The 24,764-nt window shown below is 47.8% G+C and overlaps 1 protein-coding gene across 4 annotated transcripts in view; it reads left to right on the top strand.

The window, feature by feature from the left end:
• Positions 1–24,764, top strand: part of SPEG (striated muscle enriched protein kinase) — a 239,638-nt gene that overhangs the window by 161,433 nt on the left and 53,441 nt on the right. For all 4 annotated transcript variants that reach the window (XM_073545451.1, XM_073545453.1, XM_073545452.1 and 1 more), the window contains 10 exons: positions 3,340–3,512; positions 4,980–5,092; positions 5,183–5,348; positions 6,032–6,128; positions 6,792–6,992; positions 7,882–7,942; positions 11,191–11,268; positions 11,594–11,766; positions 12,960–12,986; positions 13,206–13,358. In XM_073545451.1, coding sequence (XP_073401552.1) covers positions 3,340–3,512; positions 4,980–5,092; positions 5,183–5,348; positions 6,032–6,128; positions 6,792–6,992; positions 7,882–7,942; positions 11,191–11,268; positions 11,594–11,766; positions 12,960–12,986; positions 13,206–13,358 — 1,242 coding nt within the window. The remainder of the gene's footprint in view (positions 1–3,339; positions 3,513–4,979; positions 5,093–5,182; positions 5,349–6,031; positions 6,129–6,791; positions 6,993–7,881; positions 7,943–11,190; positions 11,269–11,593; positions 11,767–12,959; positions 12,987–13,205; positions 13,359–24,764) is intronic.

Raw genomic sequence — 24,764 nt, 5'->3', positions numbered from 1 at the left:
TCTTTAAGGATCACAGGTTGAAAAAATCATAAATGATCTTTTATCTGACTTAATGAAATCTTTGATCTTTGCTGATGAGGCCTAAAAGGCAGGAACAGATCTGTTATGTTTTAAGACTCCTCCTGGAGTCACACATTGACTTGATCAAGGTCTATTTTTCTAGGCTGCAATGCCAGATGTATACGGCTCAGTAGTGCCGGGCAACTATCTTCTCAGCACTTTAATGATGAGGCTTAAGGAGAATGAACAGATCTGTGTTATTTTGAGATTTTTTAGATTGTCTTTTCTAGTTTGTTTTTGTTCTCGTGTTTTTGGGCAGTGCCATAGTTTTCTTAACTTTTTACTTATGAGTCCTAAAAGGTAGGAACAGACCTGACATTATAAGACTCCTTACTGTCATTCATAATGCAAAGTCACATGTATTTTTGTATCAGACTGGGCCAGTATTGCAGTGCAATAGTAGCTGCACTTAACTGATGAGGTCCAAAAAGGCAGGAACACAACTTTCATATTGACATGTAGGGTGGCTATTCTTTCCAGGCAGTGCTCTCAGAGATAGATATAGATATATATAATTTTCCTTTGTGAGTCTGTAATGCAGGGTGACATTGTCCTCAGCTTTCTACTGATGAGGTGTAAAGTGATTGAACAGATCAGTTATTTTTTTTTAATCTTCTAGAGTTGGAAATTGATTAGGTAGAATGGTAATTTTCCAGGCCTTGTCAGATGTAGTTTTTTATTTTTTTTTACCATGAATGTCAGGATTGCAGTGTCTTAGTTTTCTTAGCTCTTTATTCATGAGGCTTAAAAGGCAGGAACAGATCTGCAATGTTGAAAGACTTCTTCAGGAGGTACACATTGATTTAGAGAAGGGATATTTTTCCATCACAGCATTTTCAAATGTTATTTTCTTAGCAAAGTTTGCAATGCAGCACAACAGTGTCCTCTCCTCTTTACTGATGAATTCTAAAAGTCAGGAACATGACTTTCATGTTTTAAGGCTGCATCTTATGTCACCAATGATTTGGAGGAGAGTTTTTTTCTAGGTAACATTGTCAGATGTATTTTTTACCATATTGGTTTGTTATAGCAATACATCAGGTAGCCCATTATATTAAATCTAAAGGGAAGGAACAGATCTGGGATGATTTAAGACTTATTAAACAGTTGGATATTGATTTGGAAGAAAGGAGGACGGCTGATCTCCCAGGTAACAATGTGAGATGTCATTTTTTATGTACCAGCCAATATTGGCTTGCAATAGTATACTTTGAACTTACTGATGAGTACTACAAGGCAGGTGTCACGGTGTGACACCTGCCCTGCCCCCACTGGAGAGGAAGGGGACGCTTGTAGAGAGACGGCAGAGACAGTAGCCCCCAGGCAGCAGCCCTCACACGTCTGCCCCCAACTGACTACATCCCTAGTCCGTCAATCGGAGACTGGGTTGTGTTTTTTTCAACCAAGGGAGGCCTAAAACGATAGGTACTGGCATTCCCTCCAAGACGTAGCATGACAGGGACTCCTCATGATGTCCGATACGCAGATGAATGTCTTCTACGACTTGGTTCAACCTCCCCTGGCTCAGTGGGACAGAGTTAATGGTCTGGACGCTTAGGGGTTTGGCCACCGTCTTACACCTCAGACCATGAGTCTGGACAAACCGAACATCCACCAGACTGACCTCTGCTCCACTGTCCACAAGCACCGGTATGTCCTCAGGTACCCCGCCAACCACCACTTCTGCTGACATAGTACCTTGAGAGGGCGAGGAGGAAATATACACTCCCAGGTCGTCTTCCTCCACACGACCAGGGGGACACGGCTTCTCTGACAGTACAGAAATTTCGTCGAGAGCCCCATGGACTAAATCATTAGTCTGCTCACTACAGGGACGTACCCCTTCACCTCGGGGAACACCAGGCAGCACTATGGGGACACCAACTCGTCCCACCTGCCTGGGTACGTCCGCATCCACTAGCAAGTCCTGCTCCCCAGCAGGGACTCCAGGAGACTTATTCGCCAAAGCCGCAAATTGGGTTCCTGGCTGAGCCAGAGGGGAGGCCCCAGACCCTGATAACTGCTGCTGGAACTGTTTCAACACAACATGCAGCTCCTCACTCACCTCAGTGAGGCCCTCCAGCAATTGGTCACAGGTCTGTATTTGGCCCATGGCTCACCAGCAAAAAATGTAGGGTTGGTGATAATGTCATGGTGTGACCTGTCCTCTGTGCCGCGACCCACAGGTCGGCACTAACACCAGGACACACAAGGGGAACACCGGGGAAAACAGTTACAATGGTGGGCCCTGCACTAGGGAACGGGGACGTGGAGACCTCCTGCCCTCCCCTGAGCGAGTGTCCCTGCACTCCTCACGTTCCCTATACAGGCTCTTCACCTGTCGCCGAGCTGGATACCTTAATCCCTAGCTCGCCCTGCACCTATCCCTTACTAGTGAGCTGGATGGTGCAGAGACTAATCCCACCGCTGTACTAATACACACACAAGGTAAAATATAACAAACAGGGAAAACACCACTTAGCTTTGCTCTGTTGCTATTGCTCCCAGCAAACAAAGTACGACACCCAGATACAGCTTTCCACCTGAAGCTGTCACACCAAAGCTCTGACAGAGCTGCAAGGAACTCCTCTCTATAGCTCCTTTCTTCACCAAGGATGGTTGGAAGTGACCAATATCACCAATAGTGATTGAAACACCTGACACTCCTTTATAGGTAGTAGCCAGAACAATCACACCTGCGTAGTAATTCACGTGCAATAACCCCAGCAGCCACCGGGGGCAAAACCAGAACTAAAGCAACTACAGTGTAATAATCCCTAGCGGCCACCGGGGGCAAAACTAACCTTAAACCAAAGGCTTAATGGAAAAAAAAAGGTTACTTGTGCTTTATCTGTCACAATCCCACATGGATCGTGAGAGCAGGAATAGACCTGTCATGTTTTAATAGAGGGAGGGCTATATTTTCCATGTATTCTTGACATAGGTCATTTTTCTTTCACCAGAGTGCAGCTGTAATGCAGGGTAATAGTGTCCTTCCCTCTTTCTGTTGAGGCTTAAAAGACAGGAACAGATCCGTCATGTTTTAAGGCTGTTTCCTTGTAATACATTGACTTGGAGGAGGGCTATTTTTCCGAGATAGTATTGTCTGAAGTCATTTTATTTTACACAAGAACTTGGAATTGCACTTTCATGGTATCATCATTTCTTTGCTGATGAGACCTAACAGGCAGGAACAGATCTGTCATGTATTAAGTATGTTTTCCTACACAATGATACATTAGTTGATGCATTATTATAAACACACGTCCTTCTCTCTAGAGCAGGCACAATTCTGCGCAGTGTTGATGGAGTTTGTGAGATGAGTATGCCAGATGATGACCAACACTCACTCACCATCTTCAGTCCCAAGAAGTCAGATGTCGGACACTTGGTTTTTGAAGCCAGGAACCTCTTTGGAGCTGACAAATGCACCATCAGCATAGAGATGGCAGGTACCAATGGCTGACGGCTACAACACATCAAACTGACCACAAACCACATACATTTTCCCATGTTTAGACAAATGAAACAACTTGGCTTTAAAAATCTCATAACACCTGACCCGGTGACAGCTGCCTGATGTTGGATATTGACCGATACTAAGGATGGGTCTTCCAAATCTTAGTTCTGGATAATCCGTTTAAGACTAGCGTAAATATAGTAAAGCAGAATTGCTCCCGTAATGGTTAACAACTCCTCCTGGTCGTCCCGTAGCCTCCTGGAAAATGGGGATTACGGTAAGTCCTTGCCTTCTTGAAGGATTGGCAATCCTCCTGGGTAGCCAAAAGCCTTCTGGATGTTTGTTTTGTGCGAGGCACCAATATGATCTCTGCTGATGTTTAAACAATCAAGGAGTGGAGAAAGTACATGAGTTTGGAGTATAGAGGGGCTCAGAATGGAAAAAGGGGGTACCACCGTTACAATCACCCAGAGACCTGTTCCTGAAAGTTGTCAAATATTGAAAAATTTTGAGCAACAGAAGGGAAGTCAAATTGGCACCAGTGAGTGCAACCGCCCAGAATGTCATGTCTGTCCTGAATTGCTCGGGGTGACCCCAACTTGAGAACATTTTTTGGGGGGCCAGACTGAAGCTCAATAAAGTTGTGAGGTTTGCCTTCATCTAGGACAGGGGTGGGGAACCTCAGGCTCCAGGGCCATTTACGGCCCTCGATGACCTTTTATCAGGCCCCCGAGCAGATTCTCAGGGACTGCATTCTTGGGCAGGGAGCTGTATTTTGATTGCCACAAGCTCTTTAATTTCTTCTTGCTCTGTTAGCACACACACGCAGTGATCACTACTGAACATTGAAGGGTATGCAATGAAAGATTAAGTCATGAAACCAGTTCCAGTGTCAGGATGTACTTTGTGGGCAGAGTTTGTACGGCCCCTGAAGGATGGTATAAATATCCAAATGGCCCTTGGCAGAAAAAAGATTAGGATACAAATCCAGCTCACCAGACATAGCATTCCCACATCGGAGCACGAGACCGCTGTGTCAAAGCTCACATTCCAAGGCAATGAGAAAAAACTTTGTCCAGCTCCACGATGTGGTGAAAAATATTCTTTATTCACTTAGTAGAAATGTGGTTTAAAAGCCAGCATGAGTTACAAGGCATGCGATCGATCTACGCGTTTCGAGTGGCTAGGCACTCTTAATCATGATACTTGGTATCATGATTAAGAGTGCCTAGCCACTCGAAATGCGTAGATCGATCGCATGCCTTGTAACTCATGCTGGCTTTTAAACCTCATTTCTACTGAGTGAATAAAGAATATTTTTCACTACATTGTGGAGCTGGACAAAGTTTTTTTTCTCATTGCCTCAGAAAAAAGATTCCCCACTCCCGATCTAGGACGTAGATGCCGGTCTGCTTTCTGCATGTCCTGCAATGCAGTATGTTCTATGTCCCCTCCGCAGAGTCTCCTCGATTTGAGTCTATCATGGAAGATATAGAGATCAGGGCCGGAGAAACTGCTCGCTTTGTAGTCGTCGTGGAAGGAAAACCAGTGCCTGACATAATGTGGTACAAGGTGCGTCCACGTCTCCCTGCCGCACACCCAAATCTTCATACCCATTGGTTTACATACATCTCCCGGTAATGTTGTACTCTTCTTCTTCAGGACGGAGAGCTCTTGGTGGAAAGTGGTCACTTTAACTTTGTGTATGACGATGCGGAGTGCTCCCTGGTGATCCTGAATGCTGCACCTGAGGACTCGGGGGTGTACACCTGCACGGCCCGTAATGTTTCAGGAGAGGTGTCATGTAAGGCCGAGCTGCAGGTCAAAGGTGAGATACAAGTCACTTACATAATCCATGTTCTCATACCGTAAGAGGGTCACCCGGCCAGGACCTTCATCTATCGGCCAAAGAACAGAGTGGCTGCAAAAAATGCATCCACCCTCCATGGTCCACCCTCTGATTTTTGGGAAGATGTTATTATTATTATTATTATTTATTGTTATAGCGCCATTTATTCCATGGCGCTTTACATGTGAGGGGGGTATACATAAAAACAAGTACAATAATCTTAAACAATACAAGTCATAACTGGTACAGGAGGAGAGAGGACCCTGCCCGCGAGGGCTCACAATCTTCAAGGGATGGGTGATAATACAGTAGGCGAGGGTAGAGCTGGTCGTGCAGCGGTTTGGTCGATCGGTGGTTACTGCAGGTTGTAGGCTTGTCGGAAGAGGTGGGTCTTCAGGCTCTTTTTGAAGGTTTCGATGGTAGGTGAGAGTCTGATATGTTGTAAAACCTGTTCGCAGGTTTTACTAAAAATAACCATTTATTAGATTATTATCTTAAGACGTTCTCCCAAAAAGGGATTGTCCACAGACAGGGGGCCGCACAGTGAGTGCCGTCCATGGACCGAGACCTACCCTGAATTAAGATCTTATTAGTTGTCACATTGTAGAAACAGATACAAAACGGTGAATCTTCTTGTTAAGTATTTTACATGTTTTCCGCAGAGAAACCTGGAGCCGCGTCAGCGCTGGACGAATCTGATGGGGTGATGAAATCCCGACGACTTTCTGATTACTTCACCGTTCACAAGGAGATCGGACGGTGAGAGTCAGTCTGTATCTGTGTCCCTGTGTGGTATAGATAAAGTCTGAGTGGCAACATACAACATAGGCTGTTAGGCCACGTTCACACATTCAGAATTTGGTCAGTATTTCACATCAGTATTTGTAAGCCAAAACCAGGAGTGGGTGATAAATACAGAAGTGGTGACGTGTTTCTAGTAATCTTTTCCTCTGCTTGTTCCACTCCTGGTTTTTCGTTACAAATACTGATGTAAAAACCTGACCAAATACTGACCGTGTGACCGTGGCCTTATAGTCTCCCGACTGTGTCCCCACAGATGATGATGATGATGGGAGAGATGAGGATCAGGTGGTGTGAAGCCAGGCAGATAAGCTGCTTCTAGATGAGAGCAAATATGATCGATGCAGGGGTCTGCACTGACCCACTTCTATTTGTTTGGCAGATGGGGGTCCCAGCTCTGGGTTCTATGACCCTCATTTTGCACTAGAAGCCTGTCGATGGCCCCCACCAGCGAGGAGACTAGAACTCTCTTTAGTATAGTTTATGGGAGTTATGGAAACAGCAGCCCAATTGTTAGACCCCCGACTATAAAACATTGGATACAGTATATCTTAATCACTACAGTCTGAATTATTTTCTACCTCTCGACCCGTCTGACTCGCCTCTTTCTTGTGTCCGCAGAGGTGCGTTCTCCTACGTACGACACGTGGTAGAGAAGTCCAGCGGGCTCGATTTTGCTGCAAAGTTCATTTCGTCCCGAGGGGCGTCGAGGGAGAGCGCGCGCAGAGAGATGAGCATCCTGTCCCGGCTGAGTCATGAGCGGATCGTTTACTTCCACGAGGTGTTTGAGAAGAGGAGCGCACTGATAATCATCATGGAGCTGTATCCTCCGCTGCCTGGGATGTACAGTCATAGGGGCAGGGATGATGGCATCATAGGGAGGAAAGTCCCGGGGTAGTTGTCATAGGTCCTGTGAGCTGCGCCATGAGTGTGTGTTCTTGTGAGCTACATGCTATTTTGCATCCATTTCATTTGCACCGATGCAACTAAGATATATCTGAAGCAATTTGCAAATAGTCTTGATTAAAAAAAAGACAAAAAACTTTTTTTTAACATACAGCTCTTCTGCAGACCTATGTGTCTCCGGGGCAACAGACTACAGATAAGCCCTGTGCAGTCTGATATTGCAGTCATGTGTCACTCTTTTCCATTTTTGCTCTGCTGGTACATGGAGACCTTCGTCAGTTTACTGTTTATGGATCTATTGATCCTAAAGTAGGTCGTTATTTAATGTGTTAGTCTATACAAAGGTCAAGATAAGGCGAGAGGTGTTTTAGGTGCTTATTAGCTGAGCGGCACATTATACTAAAGTACCTTAGCCATAATGGGAAGAAGCAAAAAAACATACTAAGATCCAACAACAGCAACAGGCCTGCGCCAAAGGGTTTCACATAGCATTGTATTTTATAATTCATAAAATCAAAGCTAATTGAGAAAATCTGAAAAGGTGACAACAATATAAATCTGCGAGAATCCTGACTGGAGAAAATGGTATTGAGGAGGAAATATCAGAAGTGGTGCAAATAATGAAATGCATGGAGTAGTAGCCCCTGGCATCCATCAGATGTCAGCTATGAGTTTTAAATCAATCAAATAACATCTTTCTACATGATGCTTGTTTTATGGGTCACAAATCAAGACTGATCATAGTCAATGTATGAAGTGTTCAGCACTCAACACCACAAGAGCTGCAGTCCTTAACTTCAAACAGCTGCTCCAAAGAGGAAATCCTAGACAGAGTCGTCCGAAAAAGTACAGTCTCTGAATCAGAGGTGAGAGGATGCAGAATATCCTCATAGAAACTGACAACTAAAGTACTGACCCAAATGTACAAGAATATAACTACTCTAATATTGCTCCTATGTGCAAGAATATAACTACTATAATACTACTCCGATGTACAAGAATATAACTACTATAATACTGCCTCTATGTACAAGAATATAACTACTATAATACTACTCCGATGTACAAGAATATAACTACTATAATACTGCTCCTATGTACAAGAATATCACTACTATAATACTGCCCCTATGTACAAGAATATAACTACTATAATACTGCACCTATGTACAAGAATATAACTACTATAATACTGCCTCTATGTACAAGAATATAACTACTATAATACTGCTCCTATGTACAAGAATATAACTAATATAATACTGCCTCTATGTACAAGAATATAACTAGTATAATACTGCTCCTATGTACAAGAACATAACTACTATAATACTGCCTCTATGTACAAGAATATAACTACTATAATACTGCTCCTATGTACAAGAATATAACTACTATAATACTACTCCGATGTACAAGAATATAACTACTATAATACTGCTCCTTTGTACAAGAATATAACTACTATAATACTGCCCCTATGTACAAGAATATAACTACTATAATACTGCCCCTATGTACAAGAATATAACTACTATAATACTGCTCCTTTGTACAAGGATATAACTACTATAATACTACTCCGATGTACAAGAATATAACTACTATAATACTGCTCCTATGTACAAGAATATAACTACTATAATACTGCCTCTATGTACAAGAATATAACTACTATAATACTGCCCCCATGTACAAGAATATAACCACTATAATACTGCTCCTATGTACAAGAATATAACTACTATAATACTGCTCCTATGTACAAGAATATAACTACTATAATACTGCTCCTATGTACAAGAATATAACTAATATAATACTGCCCCCATGTACAAGAATATAACCACTATAATACTGCTCCTATGTACAAGAATATAACTACTATAATACTGCTCCTATGTACAAGAATATAACTACTATAATACTGCCCCTATGTACAAGAATATAACTACTATAATACTGCCCCTATGTACAAGAATATAACTACTATAATACTGCTCCTATGTACAAGAATATAACTACTATAATACTACTCCGATGTACAAGAATATAACTACTATAATACTGCCTCTATGTACAAGAATATAACTACTATAATACTGCCACCATGAACAAGAATATAACCACTATAATACTGCTCCTATGTACAAGAATATAACTACTATAATACTGCTCCTATGTACAAGAATATAACTACTATAATACTGCTCCTATGTACAAGAATATAACTACTATAATACTGCCCCCATGTACAAGAATATAACCACTATAATACTGCTCCTATGTACAAGAATATAACTACTATAATACTGCTCCTATGTACAAGAATATAACTACTATAATACTGCCCCTATGTACAAGAATATAACTGCTATAATACTGCCCCTATGTACAAGAATATAACTACTATAATACTGCTCCTATGTACAAAAATATAACTACTATAATACTACTCCGATGTACAAGAATATAACTACTATAATACTGCTCCTATGTACAAGAATATAACTACTATAATACTACTCCGATGTACAAGAATATAACTACTATAATACTGCCTCTATGTACAAGAATATAACTACTATAATACTGCCACCATGTACAAGAATATAACCACTATAATACTACTCTGATGTACAAGAATATAGCTACTATAATACTGCCTCTATGTACAAGAATATAACTACTATAATACTGCCCCTATGTACAAGAATATAACTACTATAATACTGCCCCCTATGTACAAGAATATAACTACTATAATACTGCTCCTATGTACAAGAATATAACTACTATAATACTGCCCCTATATACAAGAATATAACTACTATAATACTGCCCCCTATGTACAAGAATATAACTACTATAATACTGCTCCTATGTACAAGAATATAACTACTATAATACTGCCCCTATGTACAAGAATATAACTACTATAATACTGCCCCTATGTACAAGAATATAACTACTATAATACTGCCCCTATGTACAAGAATATAACTACTATAATACTGCTCCTATGTACAAGAATATAACTACTATAATACTGCTACTATGTACAAGAATATAACTACTATAATACTGCCCCTATGTACAAGAATATAACTACTATAATACTGCCCCTATGTACAAGAATATAACCACTATAATACTGCTCCTATGTACAAGAATGTAACTACTATAATACTGCTACTATGTACAAGAATATAACTACTATAATACTGCCCCTATGTACAAGAATATAACTACTATAATACTGCCCCTATGTACAAGAATATAACTACTATAATACTGCTCCTATGTACAAGAATATAACTACTATAATACTGCTACTATGTACAAGAATATAACCACTATAATACTGCTCCTATGTACAAGAATATAACTACTATAATACTGCCCCTATGTACAAGAGTATAAGTACTATAATACTGCCTCTATGTACAAGAATATCACTACTATAATACTGCCCCAATGTACAAGAATATAACCACTATAATACTGCCCCAATGTACAAGAATATAACTACTATAATACTGCCCCTATGTACAAGAGTATAAGTACTATAATACTGCCTCTATGTACAAGAATATAACTACTATAATACTGCCCCTATGTACAAGAATATAACCACTATAAAACTGCCCCAATGTACAAGAATATAACTACTATAATACTGCCCCTATGTACAAGAATATAACTACTATAATACTGCTGCTATGTACAAGAATATAACTACTATAATACTGCCCCTATGTACAAGAATATAACTATAATACTGCTCCTATGTACAAGAATATAACTACTATAATACTGCTCCTATGTACAAGAATATAACTACTATAATACTGCCCCTATGTACAAGAATAAAACTACTATAATACTGCTCCTATGTACAAGAATATAACTACTATAATACTGCCCCTATGTACAAGAATATAACCACTATAATACTGCTCCTATGTACAAGAATGTAACTGCTCTTGGGTTTGAGATAAATGTAAGTGTTAGTGTGGAATATCCTATTAAGTTCTTCACTTGGTTAAGAGTTCCCTTAGTCATAACCTTTAATTTAATACTCAGTGGCTTTACTGTCTCCTTTTTTTCCCAGATTCGATCTTTTGTTCGTCAGATCCTGGAAGGTTTAGATTATTTGCACCATAAAAACATTCTGCATCTAGACATTAAGGTAATTTTCCTACTTATCTTGCAATGTCCAAACCCGTAGACAATGAAGGATCGTAGTGGATCTGCAGCTCAAAGTTGTCCTTCCCTATGATGGTCGGACATAATGTCCTAAATCATCACTGGAGCAATGATACTTTTCATCTTCACTGCCCCGTGTTCTATGTAACTGTATTACGGTTGGTATTTTTGGAGGGGAATCCCTATTCATACAGAAAACATTTTGCATGATGTTAGTAAGATTAATATAATTGTAACAGATTATTGACATCAACAGAACCATTGTACAGTATATTAACATTATTAGATTCAATGTTTCCACTTTACAGCCGGAGAACATTTTAATGGCGGATATGATCAGTGATCAGATACGGATATGTGACTTTGGAAATGCTCAAGAGCTGAATGTTGGAGAACCACAGTACTGCAAATATGGAACCCCTGAATTTGTGGCACCTGAAATTGTGAACCAGATGCCAATCTCTCCAGTCTCAGATATATGGTACTGTCCCATATATACAGCAATATAACTCTCTGAATGATGGCTTCTATGTACAGTACAAGAATATTATTAGTATAATACTGCCCCTATGTACAAGAGTATAAGTACTATAATACTGCCTCTATGTACAAGAATATCACTACTATAATACTGCCCCAATGTACATGAATATAACTACTATAATACTGCCCCTATGTACAAGAATATAACCACTATAATACTGCCCCAATGTACAAGAATATAACTACTATAATACTGCCCCTATGTACAAGAATATAACTACTATAATACTGCTGCTATGTACAAGAATATAACTACTATAATACTGCCCCTATGTACAAGAATATAACTATAATACTGCTCCTATGTACAAGAATATAACTACTATAATACTGCTCCTATGTACAAGAATATAACTACTATAATACTGCCCCTATGTACAAGAATATAACTACTATAATACTGCTCCTAAGTACAAGAATATAACTACTATAATACTGCCCCAATGTACAAGAATATACTGCTATAATACTGCCCCTATGTACAAGACTATAACTACTATAATACTGCCCCTATGTACAAGAATGTAACTACTATAATACTGCTCCTATGTACAAGAATATAACTACTATAATACTGCCCCAATGTACAAGAATATAACTACTATAATACTGCCCCAATGTACAAGAATATAACTACTATAATACTGATCCTATGTACAAGAATATAACTACTATAATACTGCCCCAATGTACAAGAATATAACTACTATAATACTGCGCCAATGTACAAGAATATAACTACTATAATACTGTCCCCTATGTACAAAAATATAACTACTATAATACTGCTCCCTATGTACAAGAATATAACTACTATAATACTGCCCCTATATACAAGAATATAACTACTATAATACTGCTCCTATGTACAAGAATATAACTACTATAATACTGCTCCCTATGTACAAGAATATAACTACTATTATACTGTTCCCTATGTGCAAGAATATAACTACTATAATACTGCCCCTATGTACAAGAATATAACTACTATAATACTGTCCCCTATGTACAAGAATATAACTACTATAATACTGCTCCTATGTGCAAGAATATAACTACTATAATGCTGCCCCCCCATGTACAATCCTTCTCTGTCTTTTTATCTAATATTACTTTGTTATTTTCTAGGCCAGTCGGAGTTCTGACGTATTTATGGTGAGACAATACTGTTGGTGTATTTTTTGTTCTTTATGTTTGTTTTTAGCTTTCATTCTTACGTGTTGTCAGTGTATAAATGTAACATTTCGTCTTTGGTTTGTTAGTCTGCAGTAACTATACTTTGTCATTATATGGCGGATTACCATATGTTTTATATAGAAATATTGGTTGTACATGTTACAAGTATTCATGACATCATGTTCTGCTCCCTTGAAGTCTGACTGGGGTGTCCCCTTTTGTTGGGGAGAATGATTACACCACGCTGATGAACATACGAGGCTACACGGTGGCGTTTGAAGAGAAGATGTTTGCTGATCTTACACGGGAGGCACGAGGATTCTTAATTAAGGTCCTCGGCAATGAGAAACTGTGAGTACGACCGGTGTCATTTCCAAAGTCCCTTTGTTTCTGGAGTAAGATCAGGTAGATTTCTGCTCTGCAGATGAGGTGTAAAGTGATATCCGTGCGGTTACTTCCGAAACTGGAAGAACAGAAGGTGACATTACACACCACAATGTAAACAGTCACTTAATGAGAACGCCATGATGACCCATCACTGAGAGCTGCAGTGCCTCTTTTAGAGATTCAGCCATAGTGCCCCATGATGTCCAGGCCGCTCACCCAACAGTGCCAATCACTGTGCCCCAATAATAATTCAGTTCAGTTTATAAGAACACAAACACACAGAGTGCCCCCCATAATACTTCTGGTCACAGTGCCCCCAAGACAGCCAGACATAGTGCTCCCTTACTACTCCTGGTCACAGTGCCCCCATGAGCAGCCAGACATAGTGCTCCCATACTACTCCTGGCCACAGTGCCCCCAAGAGCAGCCACACATAGTGCTCCCATACTACTCCTGGCCACAGTGCCCCCAAGAGCAGCCAGACATAGTGCTCCCATACTACTCCTGGCCACAGTGCCCTCAAGAGCAGCCACACATAGTGCTCCCATACTACTCCTGGTTCCAGTGCCCCCATGAGCAGCCACACACAGTGCTCCCATACTACTCCTGGTTCCAGTGCCCCCAAGAGCAGCCAGACATAGTGCTCCCATACTACTCCTGGTCATAGTGCCCCCAAGAGCAGCCAGACATAGTGCTCCCATACTACTCCTGGTTCCAGTGCCCCCAAGAGCAGCCAGACATAGTGCTCCCATACTACTCCTGGTCATAGTGCCCCCAAGAGCAGCCAGACATAGTGCTCCCATACTACTCCTGGCTACAGTGCCCACAAGAGCAGCCAGACATAGTGCTCCCATACTACTCCTGGTCACAGTGCCCCCAAGAGCAGCCACACATAGTGCTCCCATAGTACTCCTGGCCACAGTGCCCCCAAGAGCAGCCAGACATAGTGCTCCCATACTACTCCTGGTCCCAGTGCCCCCAAGAGCAGCCAGACATAGTGCTCCCATACTACTCCTGGTCCCAGTGCCCCCAATATCAGCCAGACATAGTGCTCCCATACTACTCCTGGTCCCAGTGCCCCCAAGAGCAGCCAGACATAGTGCTCCCATACTACTCCTGGTCCCAGTGCCCCCAATATCAGCCAGACATAGTGCTCCCATACTACTCCTGGCCACAGTGCCCCCAAGAGCAGCCAGACATAGTGCTCCCATACTACTCCTGGTCACAGTGCCCCCAAGAGCAGCCAGACATAGTGCTCCCATACTACTCCTGGTCACAGTGCCCCCAAGAGCAGCCAGACATAGTGCTCCCATACTACTCCTGGTCACAGTGCCCCCAAGAGCAGCCAGGCATAGTGCTCCCATACTACTCCTGGTCTCCGTGCCTCCAAGAGCAGCCAGACATAGTGCTCCCATACTACTCCTGGTCCCAGTGCCCCCAAGAGCAGCCAGACATAGTGCTCCCATACTACTCCTGGTCCCAGTGCCCCCAATATCAGCCAGACATAGTGCTCCCATACTACTCCTGGTCCCAGTGCCCCCAAGAGCAGTCAGACATAGTGCTCCCATACTACTCCTGGCCACAGTGCCCCCAAGAGCAGCCAGGCATAGTGCTCCCATACTACTCCTGGCCACAGTACCCCCAAGAGCAGCCAAACATAGTGCTCCCATACTACTCCTGGTCCCAGTGCCCCCAAGAGCAGCCAGACATAGTGCTCCCATACTACTCCTAGCCACAGTGCCCCCAAGAGCAGCCAGACATAGTGCTCCCATACTACTCCTGGTCACAGTGCCCCCAAGATCAGCCACACATAGTGCTCCCATACTACTCCTGGTCACAGAGCCCCCAAGAGCAGCCAGGCATAGTGCTCCCATACTACTCCTGGCCACAGTGCCCCCAAGAGCAGCCAAATATAGTGCTCCCATACTACTCCTGGTCCCAGTGCCCCCAAGAGCAGCCAGACATAGTGCTCCCATACTACTCCTGGCCACAGTGCCCCCAAGAGCAGCCAGGCATAGTGCTCCCATACTACTCCTGGCCACAGTGCCCCCAAGAGCAGCCAGACATAGTGCTCCCATACTACTCCTGGTCCCAGTGCCCCCAATATCAGCCAGACATTGTGCTCCCATACTACTCCTGGCCACAGTCCCCCCAAGAGCAGCCAGACATAGTGCTCCCATACTACTCCTGGTCACAGTGCCCCCAAGAGCAGCCAGGCATAGTGCTCCCATACTACTCCTGGTCTCCGTGCCTCCAAGAGCAGCCAGACATAGTGCTCCCATACTACTCCTGGTCACAGTGCCCCCAAGAGCAGCCAGACATAGTGCTCCCATACTACTCCTGGTCACAGTGCCCCCAAGAGCGGCCAGACATAGTGCTCCCATACTACTCCTGGTCCCAGTGCCCCCAAGATCAGCCAGACATAGTGCTCCCATACTACTCCTGGTCACAGTGCCCCCAAGAGCAGCCAGACATAGTGCTCCCATACTACTCCTGGTCACAGTGCCCCCAAGAGCAGCCAGGCATAGTGCTCCCATACTACTCCTGGTCTCCGTGCCTCCAAGAGCAGCCAGACATAGTGCTCCCATACTACTCCTGGTCACAGTGCCCCCAAGAGCAGCCAGACATAGTGCTCCCATACTACTCCTGGTCACAGTGCCCCCAAGAGCGGCCAGACATAGTGCTCCCATACTACTCCTGGTCCCAGTGCCCCCAAGATCAGCCAGACATAGTGCTCCCATACTACTCCTGGTCACAGTGCCCCCAAGAGCAGCCAGACATAGTGCTCCCATACTACTCCTGGTCCCAGTGCCCCCAAGAGCAGCCAGACATAGTGCTCCCATAATACTCCTGGCCACTGTCCCCCCAAGAGCAGCCAGACCTAGTGCTCCCATACTACTCCTGGTCACAGTGCCCCCAAGAGCAGCCAAACATAGTGCTCGCATACTACTCCTGGTCTCCGTGCCTCCAAGAGCAGCCAGACATAGTGCTCCCATACTACTCCTGGTCACAGTGCCCCCAAGAGCAGCCAGACATAGTGCTCCAATACTACTCCTGGTCCCAGTGCCCGCAAGAGCAGCCAGACATAGTGCTCCCATACTACTCCTGGCCACAGTGCCCCCAAGAGCAGCCAGGCATAGTGCTCCCATACTACTCCTGGCCACAGTGCCCCCAAGAGCAGCCAGACATAGTGCTCCCATACTACTCCTGGTCACAGTGCCCCCAAGAGCAGCCACACATAGTGCTCCCATACTACTCCTGGTCACAGTGCCCCCAAGAGCAGCCAGGCATAGTGCTCCCATACTACTCCTGGCCACAGTCCCCCCAAGAGCAGCCAAACATAGTGCTCCCATACTACTCCTGGTCCCAGTGCCCCCAAGAGCAGCCAGACATAGTGCTCCCATACTACTCCTGGCCACAGTGCCCCCAAGAGCAGCCAGACATAGTGCTCCCATACTACTCCTGGCCACAGTCCCCCCAAGAGCAGCCAGACATAGTGCTCCCATACTACTCCTGGTCACAGTGCCCCCAAGAGCAGCCAGGCATAGTGCTCCCATACTACTCCTGGTCTCCGTGCCTCCAAGAGCAGCCAGACATAGTGCTCCCATACTACTCCTGGTCCCAGTGCCCCCAAGAGCAGCCAGACATAGTGCTCCCATACTACTCCTGGTCCCAGTGCCCCCAATATCAGCCAGACATAGTGCTCCCATACTACTCCTGGTCCCAGTGCCCCCAAGAGCAGTCAGACATAGTGCTCCCATACTACTCCTGGCCACAGTGCCCCCAAGAGCAGCCAGGCATAGTGCTCCCATACTACTCCTGGCCACAGTACCCCCAAGAGCAGCCAAACATAGTGCTCCCATACTACTCCTGGTCCCAGTGCCCCCAAGAGCAGCCAGACATAGTGCTCCCATACTACTCCTAGCCACAGTGCCCCCAAGAGCAGCCAGACATAGTGCTCCCTTACTACTCCTGGTCACAGTGCCCCCAAGATCAGCCACACATAGTGCTCCCATACTACTCCTGGTCACAGTGCCCCCAAGAGCAGCCAGGCATAGTGCTCCCATACTACTCCTGGCCACAGTGCCCCCAAGAGCAGCCAGACATAGTGCTCCCATACTACTCCTGGTCCCAGTGCCCCCAAGAGCAGCCAGACATAGTGCTCCCATACTACTCCTGGCCACAGTGCCCCCAAGAGCAGCCAGGCATAGTGCTCCCATACTACTCCTGGCCACAGTGCCCCCAAGAGCAGCCAGACATAGTGCTCCCATACTACTCCTGGTCCCAGTGCCCCCAATATCAGCCAGACATTGTGCTCCCATACTACTCCTGGCCACAGTCCCCCCAAGAGCAGCCAGACATAGTGCTCCCATACTACTCCTGGTCACAGTGCCCCCAAGAGCAGCCAGGCATAGTGCTCCCATACTACTCCTGGTCTCCGTGCCTCCAAGAGCAGCCAGACATAGTGCTCCCATACTACTCCTGGTCACAGTGCCCCCAAGAGCAGCCAGACATAGTGCTCCCATACTACTCCTGGTCACAGTGCCCCCAAGAGCGGCCAGACATAGTGCTCCCATACTACTCCTGGTCCCAGTGCCCCCAAGATCAGCCAGACATAGTGCTCCCATACTACTCCTGGTCACAGTGCCCCCAAGAGCAGCCAGACATAGTGCTCTCATACTACTCCTGGTCCCAGTGCCCCTAAGAGCAGCCAGACATAGTGCTCCCATAATACTCCTGGCCACTGTCCCCCCAAGAGCAGCCAGACCTAGTGCTCCCATACTACTCCTGGTCACAGTGCCCCCAAGAGCAGCCAAACATAGTGCTCGCATACTACTCCTGGTCTCCGTGCCTCCAAGAGCAGCCAGACATAGTGCTCCCATACTACTCCTGGTCACAGTGCCCCCAAGAGCAGCCAGACATAGTGCTCCCATACTACTCCTGGTCCCAGTGCCCGCAAGAGCAGCTAGACATAGTGCTCCCATACTACTCCTGGCCACAGTGCCCCCAAGAGCAGCCAGGCATAGTGCTCCCATACTACTCCTGGCCACAGTGCCCCCAAGAGCAGCCAGACATAGTGCTCCCATACTACTCCTGGTCCCAGTGCCCCCAATATCAGCCAGACATTGTGCTCCCATACTACTCCTGGCCACAGTCCCCCCAAGAGCAGCCAGACATAGTGCTCCCATACTACTCCTGGTCACAGTGCCCCCAAGAGCAGCCAGGCATAGTGCTCCCATACTACTCCTGGTCTCCGTGCCTCCAAGAGCAGCCAGACATAGTGCTCCCATACTACTCCTGGTCACAGTGCCCCCAAGAGCAGCCAGACATAGTGCTCCCATACTACTCCTGGTCACAGTGCCCCCAAGAGCGGCCAGACATAGTGCTCCCATACTACTCCTGGTCACAGTGCCCCCAAGAGCGGCCAGACATAGTGCTCCCATACTACTCCTGGTCCCAGTGCCCCCAAGATCAGCCAGACATAGTGCTCCCATACTACTCCTGGTCCCAGTGCCCCCAAGAGCAGCCAGACATAGTGCTCCCATACTACTCCTGGTCCCAGTGCCCCCAAGAGCAGCCAGACATAGTGCTCCCATAATACTCCTGGCCACTGTCCCCCCAAGAGCAGCCAGACCTAGTGCTCCCATACTACCCCTGGTCACAGTGCCCCCAAGAGCAGCCAAACATAGTGCTCGCATACTACTCCTGGTCTCCGTGCCTCCAAGAGCAGCCAGACATAGTGCTCCCATACTACTCCTGGCCACAGTGCCCCCAAGAGCAGCCAGACATAGTGCTCCCATACTACTCCTGGTCTCCGTGCCTCCAAGAGCAGCCAGACATAGTGCTCCCATACTACTCCTGGTCACAGTGCCCGCAAGAGCAGCCAGACATAGTGCTCCCATACTACTCCTGGCCACAGTGACCCCAAGAGCAGCCAGACATAGTGCTCCCATACTACTCCTGGTCTCCGTACCTCCAAGAGCAGCCAGACATAGTGCTCCCATACTACTCCTGGTCACAGTGCCCGCAAGAGCAGCCAGACATAGTGCTCCCATAATACTCCTGGCCACAGTGCCCCCAAGAGCAGCCACACATAGTGCTCCCATACTACTCCTGGCCACAAGAGCAGCCAGACATAGTGCTCCCATACTACTCCTGGTCACAGTGCCCCCAAGAGCAGCCAGACATAGTGCTCCCATACTACTCCTGGTCACAGTGCCCCCAAGAGCGGCCAGACATAGTGCTCCCATACTACTCCTGGTCCCAGTGCCCCCAAGATCAGCCAGACATAGTGCTCCCATACTACTCCTGGCCACAAGAGCAGCCAGACATAGTGCTCCCATACTACTCCTGGTCACAGTGCCCCCAAGAGCAGCCAGACATAGTGCTCCCATAATACTCCTGGCCACAGTGCCCCCAAGAGCAGCCATACATAGTGCTCCCATAATACTCCTGGCCACAAGAGCAGCCAGACATAGTGCTCCCATACTACTCCTGGCCACAGTGCCCCCAAGAGCAGCCAGACATAGTGCTCCCATACTACTCCTGGTCTCCGTGCCTCCAAGAGCAGCCAAACATAGTGCTCCCATACTACTCCTGGCCACAGTGCCCCCAAGAGCAGCCAGACATAGTGCTCCCATACTACTCCTGGTCACAGTGCCCGCAAGAGCAGCCAGACATAGTGCTCCCATACTACTCCTGGTCTCCGTACCTCCAAGAGCAGCCAGACATAGTGCTCCCATACTACTCCTGGTCACAGTGCCCGCAAGAGCAGCCAGACATAGTGCTCCCATAATACTCCTGGCCACAGTGCCCCCAAGAGCAGCCACACATAGTGCTCCCATACTACTCCTGGCCACAAGAGCAGCCAGACATAGTGCTCCCATACTACTCCTGGTCACAGTGCCCCCAAGAGCAGCCAGACATAGTGCTCCCATACTACTCCTGGTCACAGTGCCCCCAAGAGCGGCCAGACATAGTGCTCCCATACTACTCCTGGTCCCAGTGCCCCCAAGATCAGCCAGACATAGTGCTCCCATACTACTCCTGGTCACAGTGCCCCCAAGAGCAGCCAGACATAGTGCTCCCATACTACTCCTGGTCCCAGTGCCCCCAAGAGCAGCCAGACATAGTGCTCCCATAATACTCCTGGCCACTGTCCCCCCAAGAGCAGCCAGACCTAGTGCTCCCATACTACTCCTGGTCCCAGTGCCCCCAATATCAGCCAGACATAGTGCTCCCATACTACTCCTGGTCCCAGTGCCCCCAAGAGCAGTCAGACATAGTGCTCCCATACTACTCCTGGCCACAGTGCCCCCAAGAGCAGCCAGGCATAGTGCTCCCATACTACTCCTGGCCACAGTACCCCCAAGAGCAGCCAAACATAGTGCTCCCATACTACTCCTGGTCCCAGTGCCCCCAAGAGCAGCCAGACATAGTGCTCCCATACTACTCCTAGCCACAGTGCCCCCAAGAGCAGCCAGACATAGTGCTCCCATACTACTCCTGGTCACAGTGCCCCCAAGATCAGCCACACATAGTGCTCCCATACTACTCCTGGTCACAGAGCCCCCAAGAGCAGCCAGGCATAGTGCTCCCATACTACTCCTGGCCACAGTGCCCCCAAGAGCAGCCAAATATAGTGCTCCCATACTACTCCTGGTCCCAGTGCCCCCAAGAGCAGCCAGACATAGTGCTCCCATACTACTCCTGGCCACAGTGCCCCCAAGAGCAGCCAGGCATAGTGCTCCCATACTACTCCTGGCCACAGTGCCCCCAAGAGCAGCCAGACATAGTGCTCCCATACTACTCCTGGTCCCAGTGCCCCCAATATCAGCCAGACATTGTGCTCCCATACTACTCCTGGCCACAGTCCCCCCAAGAGCAGCCAGACATAGTGCTCCCATACTACTCCTGGTCACAGTGCCCCCAAGAGCAGCCAGGCATAGTGCTCCCATACTACTCCTGGTCTCCGTGCCTCCAAGAGCAGCCAGACATAGTGCTCCCATACTACTCCTGGTCACAGTGCCCCCAAGAGCAGCCAGACATAGTGCTCCCATACTACTCCTGGTCACAGTGCCCCCAAGAGCGGCCAGACATAGTGCTCCCATACTACTCCTGGTCCCAGTGCCCCCAAGATCAGCCAGACATAGTGCTCCCATACTACTCCTGGTCACAGTGCCCCCAAGAGCAGCCAGACATAGTGCTCCCATACTACTCCTGGTCCCAGTGCCCCCAAGAGCAGCCAGACATAGTGCTCCCATAATACTCCTGGCCACTGTCCCCCCAAGAGCAGCCAGACCTAGTGCTCCCATACTACTCCTGGTCACAGTGCCCCCAAGAGCAGCCAAACATAGTGCTCGCATACTACTCCTGGTCTCCGTGCCTCCAAGAGCAGCCAGACATAGTGCTCCCATACTACTCCTGGTCACAGTGCCCCCAAGAGCAGCCAGACATAGTGCTCCCATACTACTCCTGGTCCCAGTGCCCGCAAGAGCAGCCAGACATAGTGCTCCCATACTACTCCTGGCCACAGTGCCCCCAAGAGCAGCCAGGCATAGTGCTCCCATACTACTCCTGGCCACAGTGCCCCCAAGAGCAGCCAGACATAGTGCTCCCATACTACTCCTGGTCACAGTGCCCCCAAGAGCAGCCACACATAGTGCTCCCATACTACTCCTGGTCACAGTGCCCCCAAGAGCAGCCAGGCATAGTGCTCCCATACTACTCCTGGCCACAGTCCCCCCAAGAGCAGCCAAACATAGTGCTCCCATACTACTCCTGGTCCCAGTGCCCCCAAGAGCAGCCAGACATAGTGCTCCCATACTACTCCTGGCCACAGTGCCCCCAAGAGCAGCCAGACATAGTGCTCCCATACTACTCCTGGCCACAGTCCCCCCAAGAGCAGCCAGACATAGTGCTCCCATACTACTCCTGGTCACAGTGCCCCCAAGAGCAGCCAGGCATAGTGCTCCCATACTACTCCTGGTCTCCGTGCCTCCAAGAGCAGCCAGACATAGTGCTCCCATACTACTCCTGGTCCCAGTGCCCCCAAGAGCAGCCAGACATAGTGCTCCCATACTACTCCTGGTCCCAGTGCCCCCAATATCAGCCAGACATAGTGCTCCCATACTACTCCTGGTCCCAGTGCCCCCAAGAGCAGTCAGACATAGTGCTCCCATACTACTCCTGGCCACAGTGCCCCCAAGAGCAGCCAGGCATAGTGCTCCCATACTACTCCTGGCCACAGTACCCCCAAGAGCAGCCAAACATAGTGCTCCCATACTACTCCTGGTCCCAGTGCCCCCAAGAGCAGCCAGACATAGTGCTCCCATACTACTCCTAGCCACAGTGCCCCCAAGAGCAGCCAGACATAGTGCTCCCTTACTACTCCTGGTCACAGTGCCCCCAAGATCAGCCACACATAGTGCTCCCATACTACTCCTGGTCACAGTGCCCCCAAGAGCAGCCAGGCATAGTGCTCCCATACTACTCCTGGCCACAGTGCCCCCAAGAGCAGCCAGACATAGTGCTCCCATACTACTCCTGGTCCCAGTGCCCCCAAGAGCAGCCAGACATAGTGCTCCCATACTACTCCTGGCCACAGTGCCCCCAAGAGCAGCCAGGCATAGTGCTCCCATACTACTCCTGGCCACAGTGCCCCCAAGAGCAGCCAGACATAGTGCTCCCATACTACTCCTGGTCCCAGTGCCCCCAATATCAGCCAGACATTGTGCTCCCATACTACTCCTGGCCACAGTCCCCCCAAGAGCAGCCAGACATAGTGCTCCCATACTACTCCTGGTCACAGTGCCCCCAAGAGCAGCCAGGCATAGTGCTCCCATACTACTCCTGGTCTCCGTGCCTCCAAGAGCAGCCAGACATAGTGCTCCCATACTACTCCTGGTCACAGTGCCCCCAAGAGCAGCCAGACATAGTGCTCCCATACTACTCCTGGTCACAGTGCCCCCAAGAGCGGCCAGACATAGTGCTCCCATACTACTCCTGGTCCCAGTGCCCCCAAGATCAGCCAGACATAGTGCTCCCATACTACTCCTGGTCACAGTGCCCCCAAGAGCAGCCAGACATAGTGCTCCCATACTACTCCTGGTCCCAGTGCCCCTAAGAGCAGCCAGACATAGTGCTCCCATAATACTCCTGGCCACTGTCCCCCCAAGAGCAGCCAGACCTAGTGCTCCCATACTACTCCTGGTCACAGTGCCCCCAAGAGCAGCCAAACATAGTGCTCGCATACTACTCCTGGTCTCCGTGCCTCCAAGAGCAGCCAGACATAGTGCTCCCATACTACTCCTGGTCACAGTGCCCCCAAGAGCAGCCAGACATAGTGCTCCCATACTACTCCTGGTCCCAGTGCCCGCAAGAGCAGCTAGACATAGTGCTCCCATACTACTCCTGGCCACAGTGCCCCCAAGAGCAGCCAGGCATAGTGCTCCCATACTACTCCTGGCCACAGTGCCCCCAAGAGCAGCCAGACATAGTGCTCCCATACTACTCCTGGTCCCAGTGCCCCCAATATCAGCCAGACATTGTGCTCCCATACTACTCCTGGCCACAGTCCCCCCAAGAGCAGCCAGACATAGTGCTCCCATACTACTCCTGGTCACAGTGCCCCCAAGAGCAGCCAGGCATAGTGCTCCCATACTACTCCTGGTCTCCGTGCCTCCAAGAGCAGCCAGACATAGTGCTCCCATACTACTCCTGGTCACAGTGCCCCCAAGAGCAGCCAGACATAGTGCTCCCATACTACTCCTGGTCACAGTGCCCCCAAGAGCGGCCAGACATAGTGCTCCCATACTACTCCTGGTCACAGTGCCCCCAAGAGCGGCCAGACATAGTGCTCCCATACTACTCCTGGTCCCAGTGCCCCCAAGATCAGCCAGACATAGTGCTCCCATACTACTCCTGGTCCCAGTGCCCCCAAGAGCAGCCAGACATAGTGCTCCCATACTACTCCTGGTCCCAGTGCCCCCAAGAGCAGCCAGACATAGTGCTCCCATAATACTCCTGGCCACTGTCCCCCCAAGAGCAGCCAGACCTAGTGCTCCCATACTACCCCTGGTCACAGTGCCCCCAAGAGCAGCCAAACATAGTGCTCGCATACTACTCCTGGTCTCCGTGCCTCCAAGAGCAGCCAGACATAGTGCTCCCATACTACTCCTGGCCACAGTGCCCCCAAGAGCAGCCAGACATAGTGCTCCCATACTACTCCTGGTCTCCGTGCCTCCAAGAGCAGCCAGACATAGTGCTCCCATACTACTCCTGGTCACAGTGCCCGCAAGAGCAGCCAGACATAGTGCTCCCATACTACTCCTGGCCACAGTGACCCCAAGAGCAGCCAGACATAGTGCT

This window comes from Dendrobates tinctorius, unplaced genomic scaffold (assembly GCF_039654945.1).
Source record: "Dendrobates tinctorius isolate UK_male_01 unplaced genomic scaffold, ASM3965494v1 ptg000143l, whole genome shotgun sequence".
NCBI classification, from domain to species: Eukaryota; Metazoa; Chordata; class Amphibia; order Anura; family Dendrobatidae; genus Dendrobates; species Dendrobates tinctorius.
Note: the sequence above shows the minus strand (reverse complement) of the source record. Positions and strands in the feature narration are given on the sequence as shown.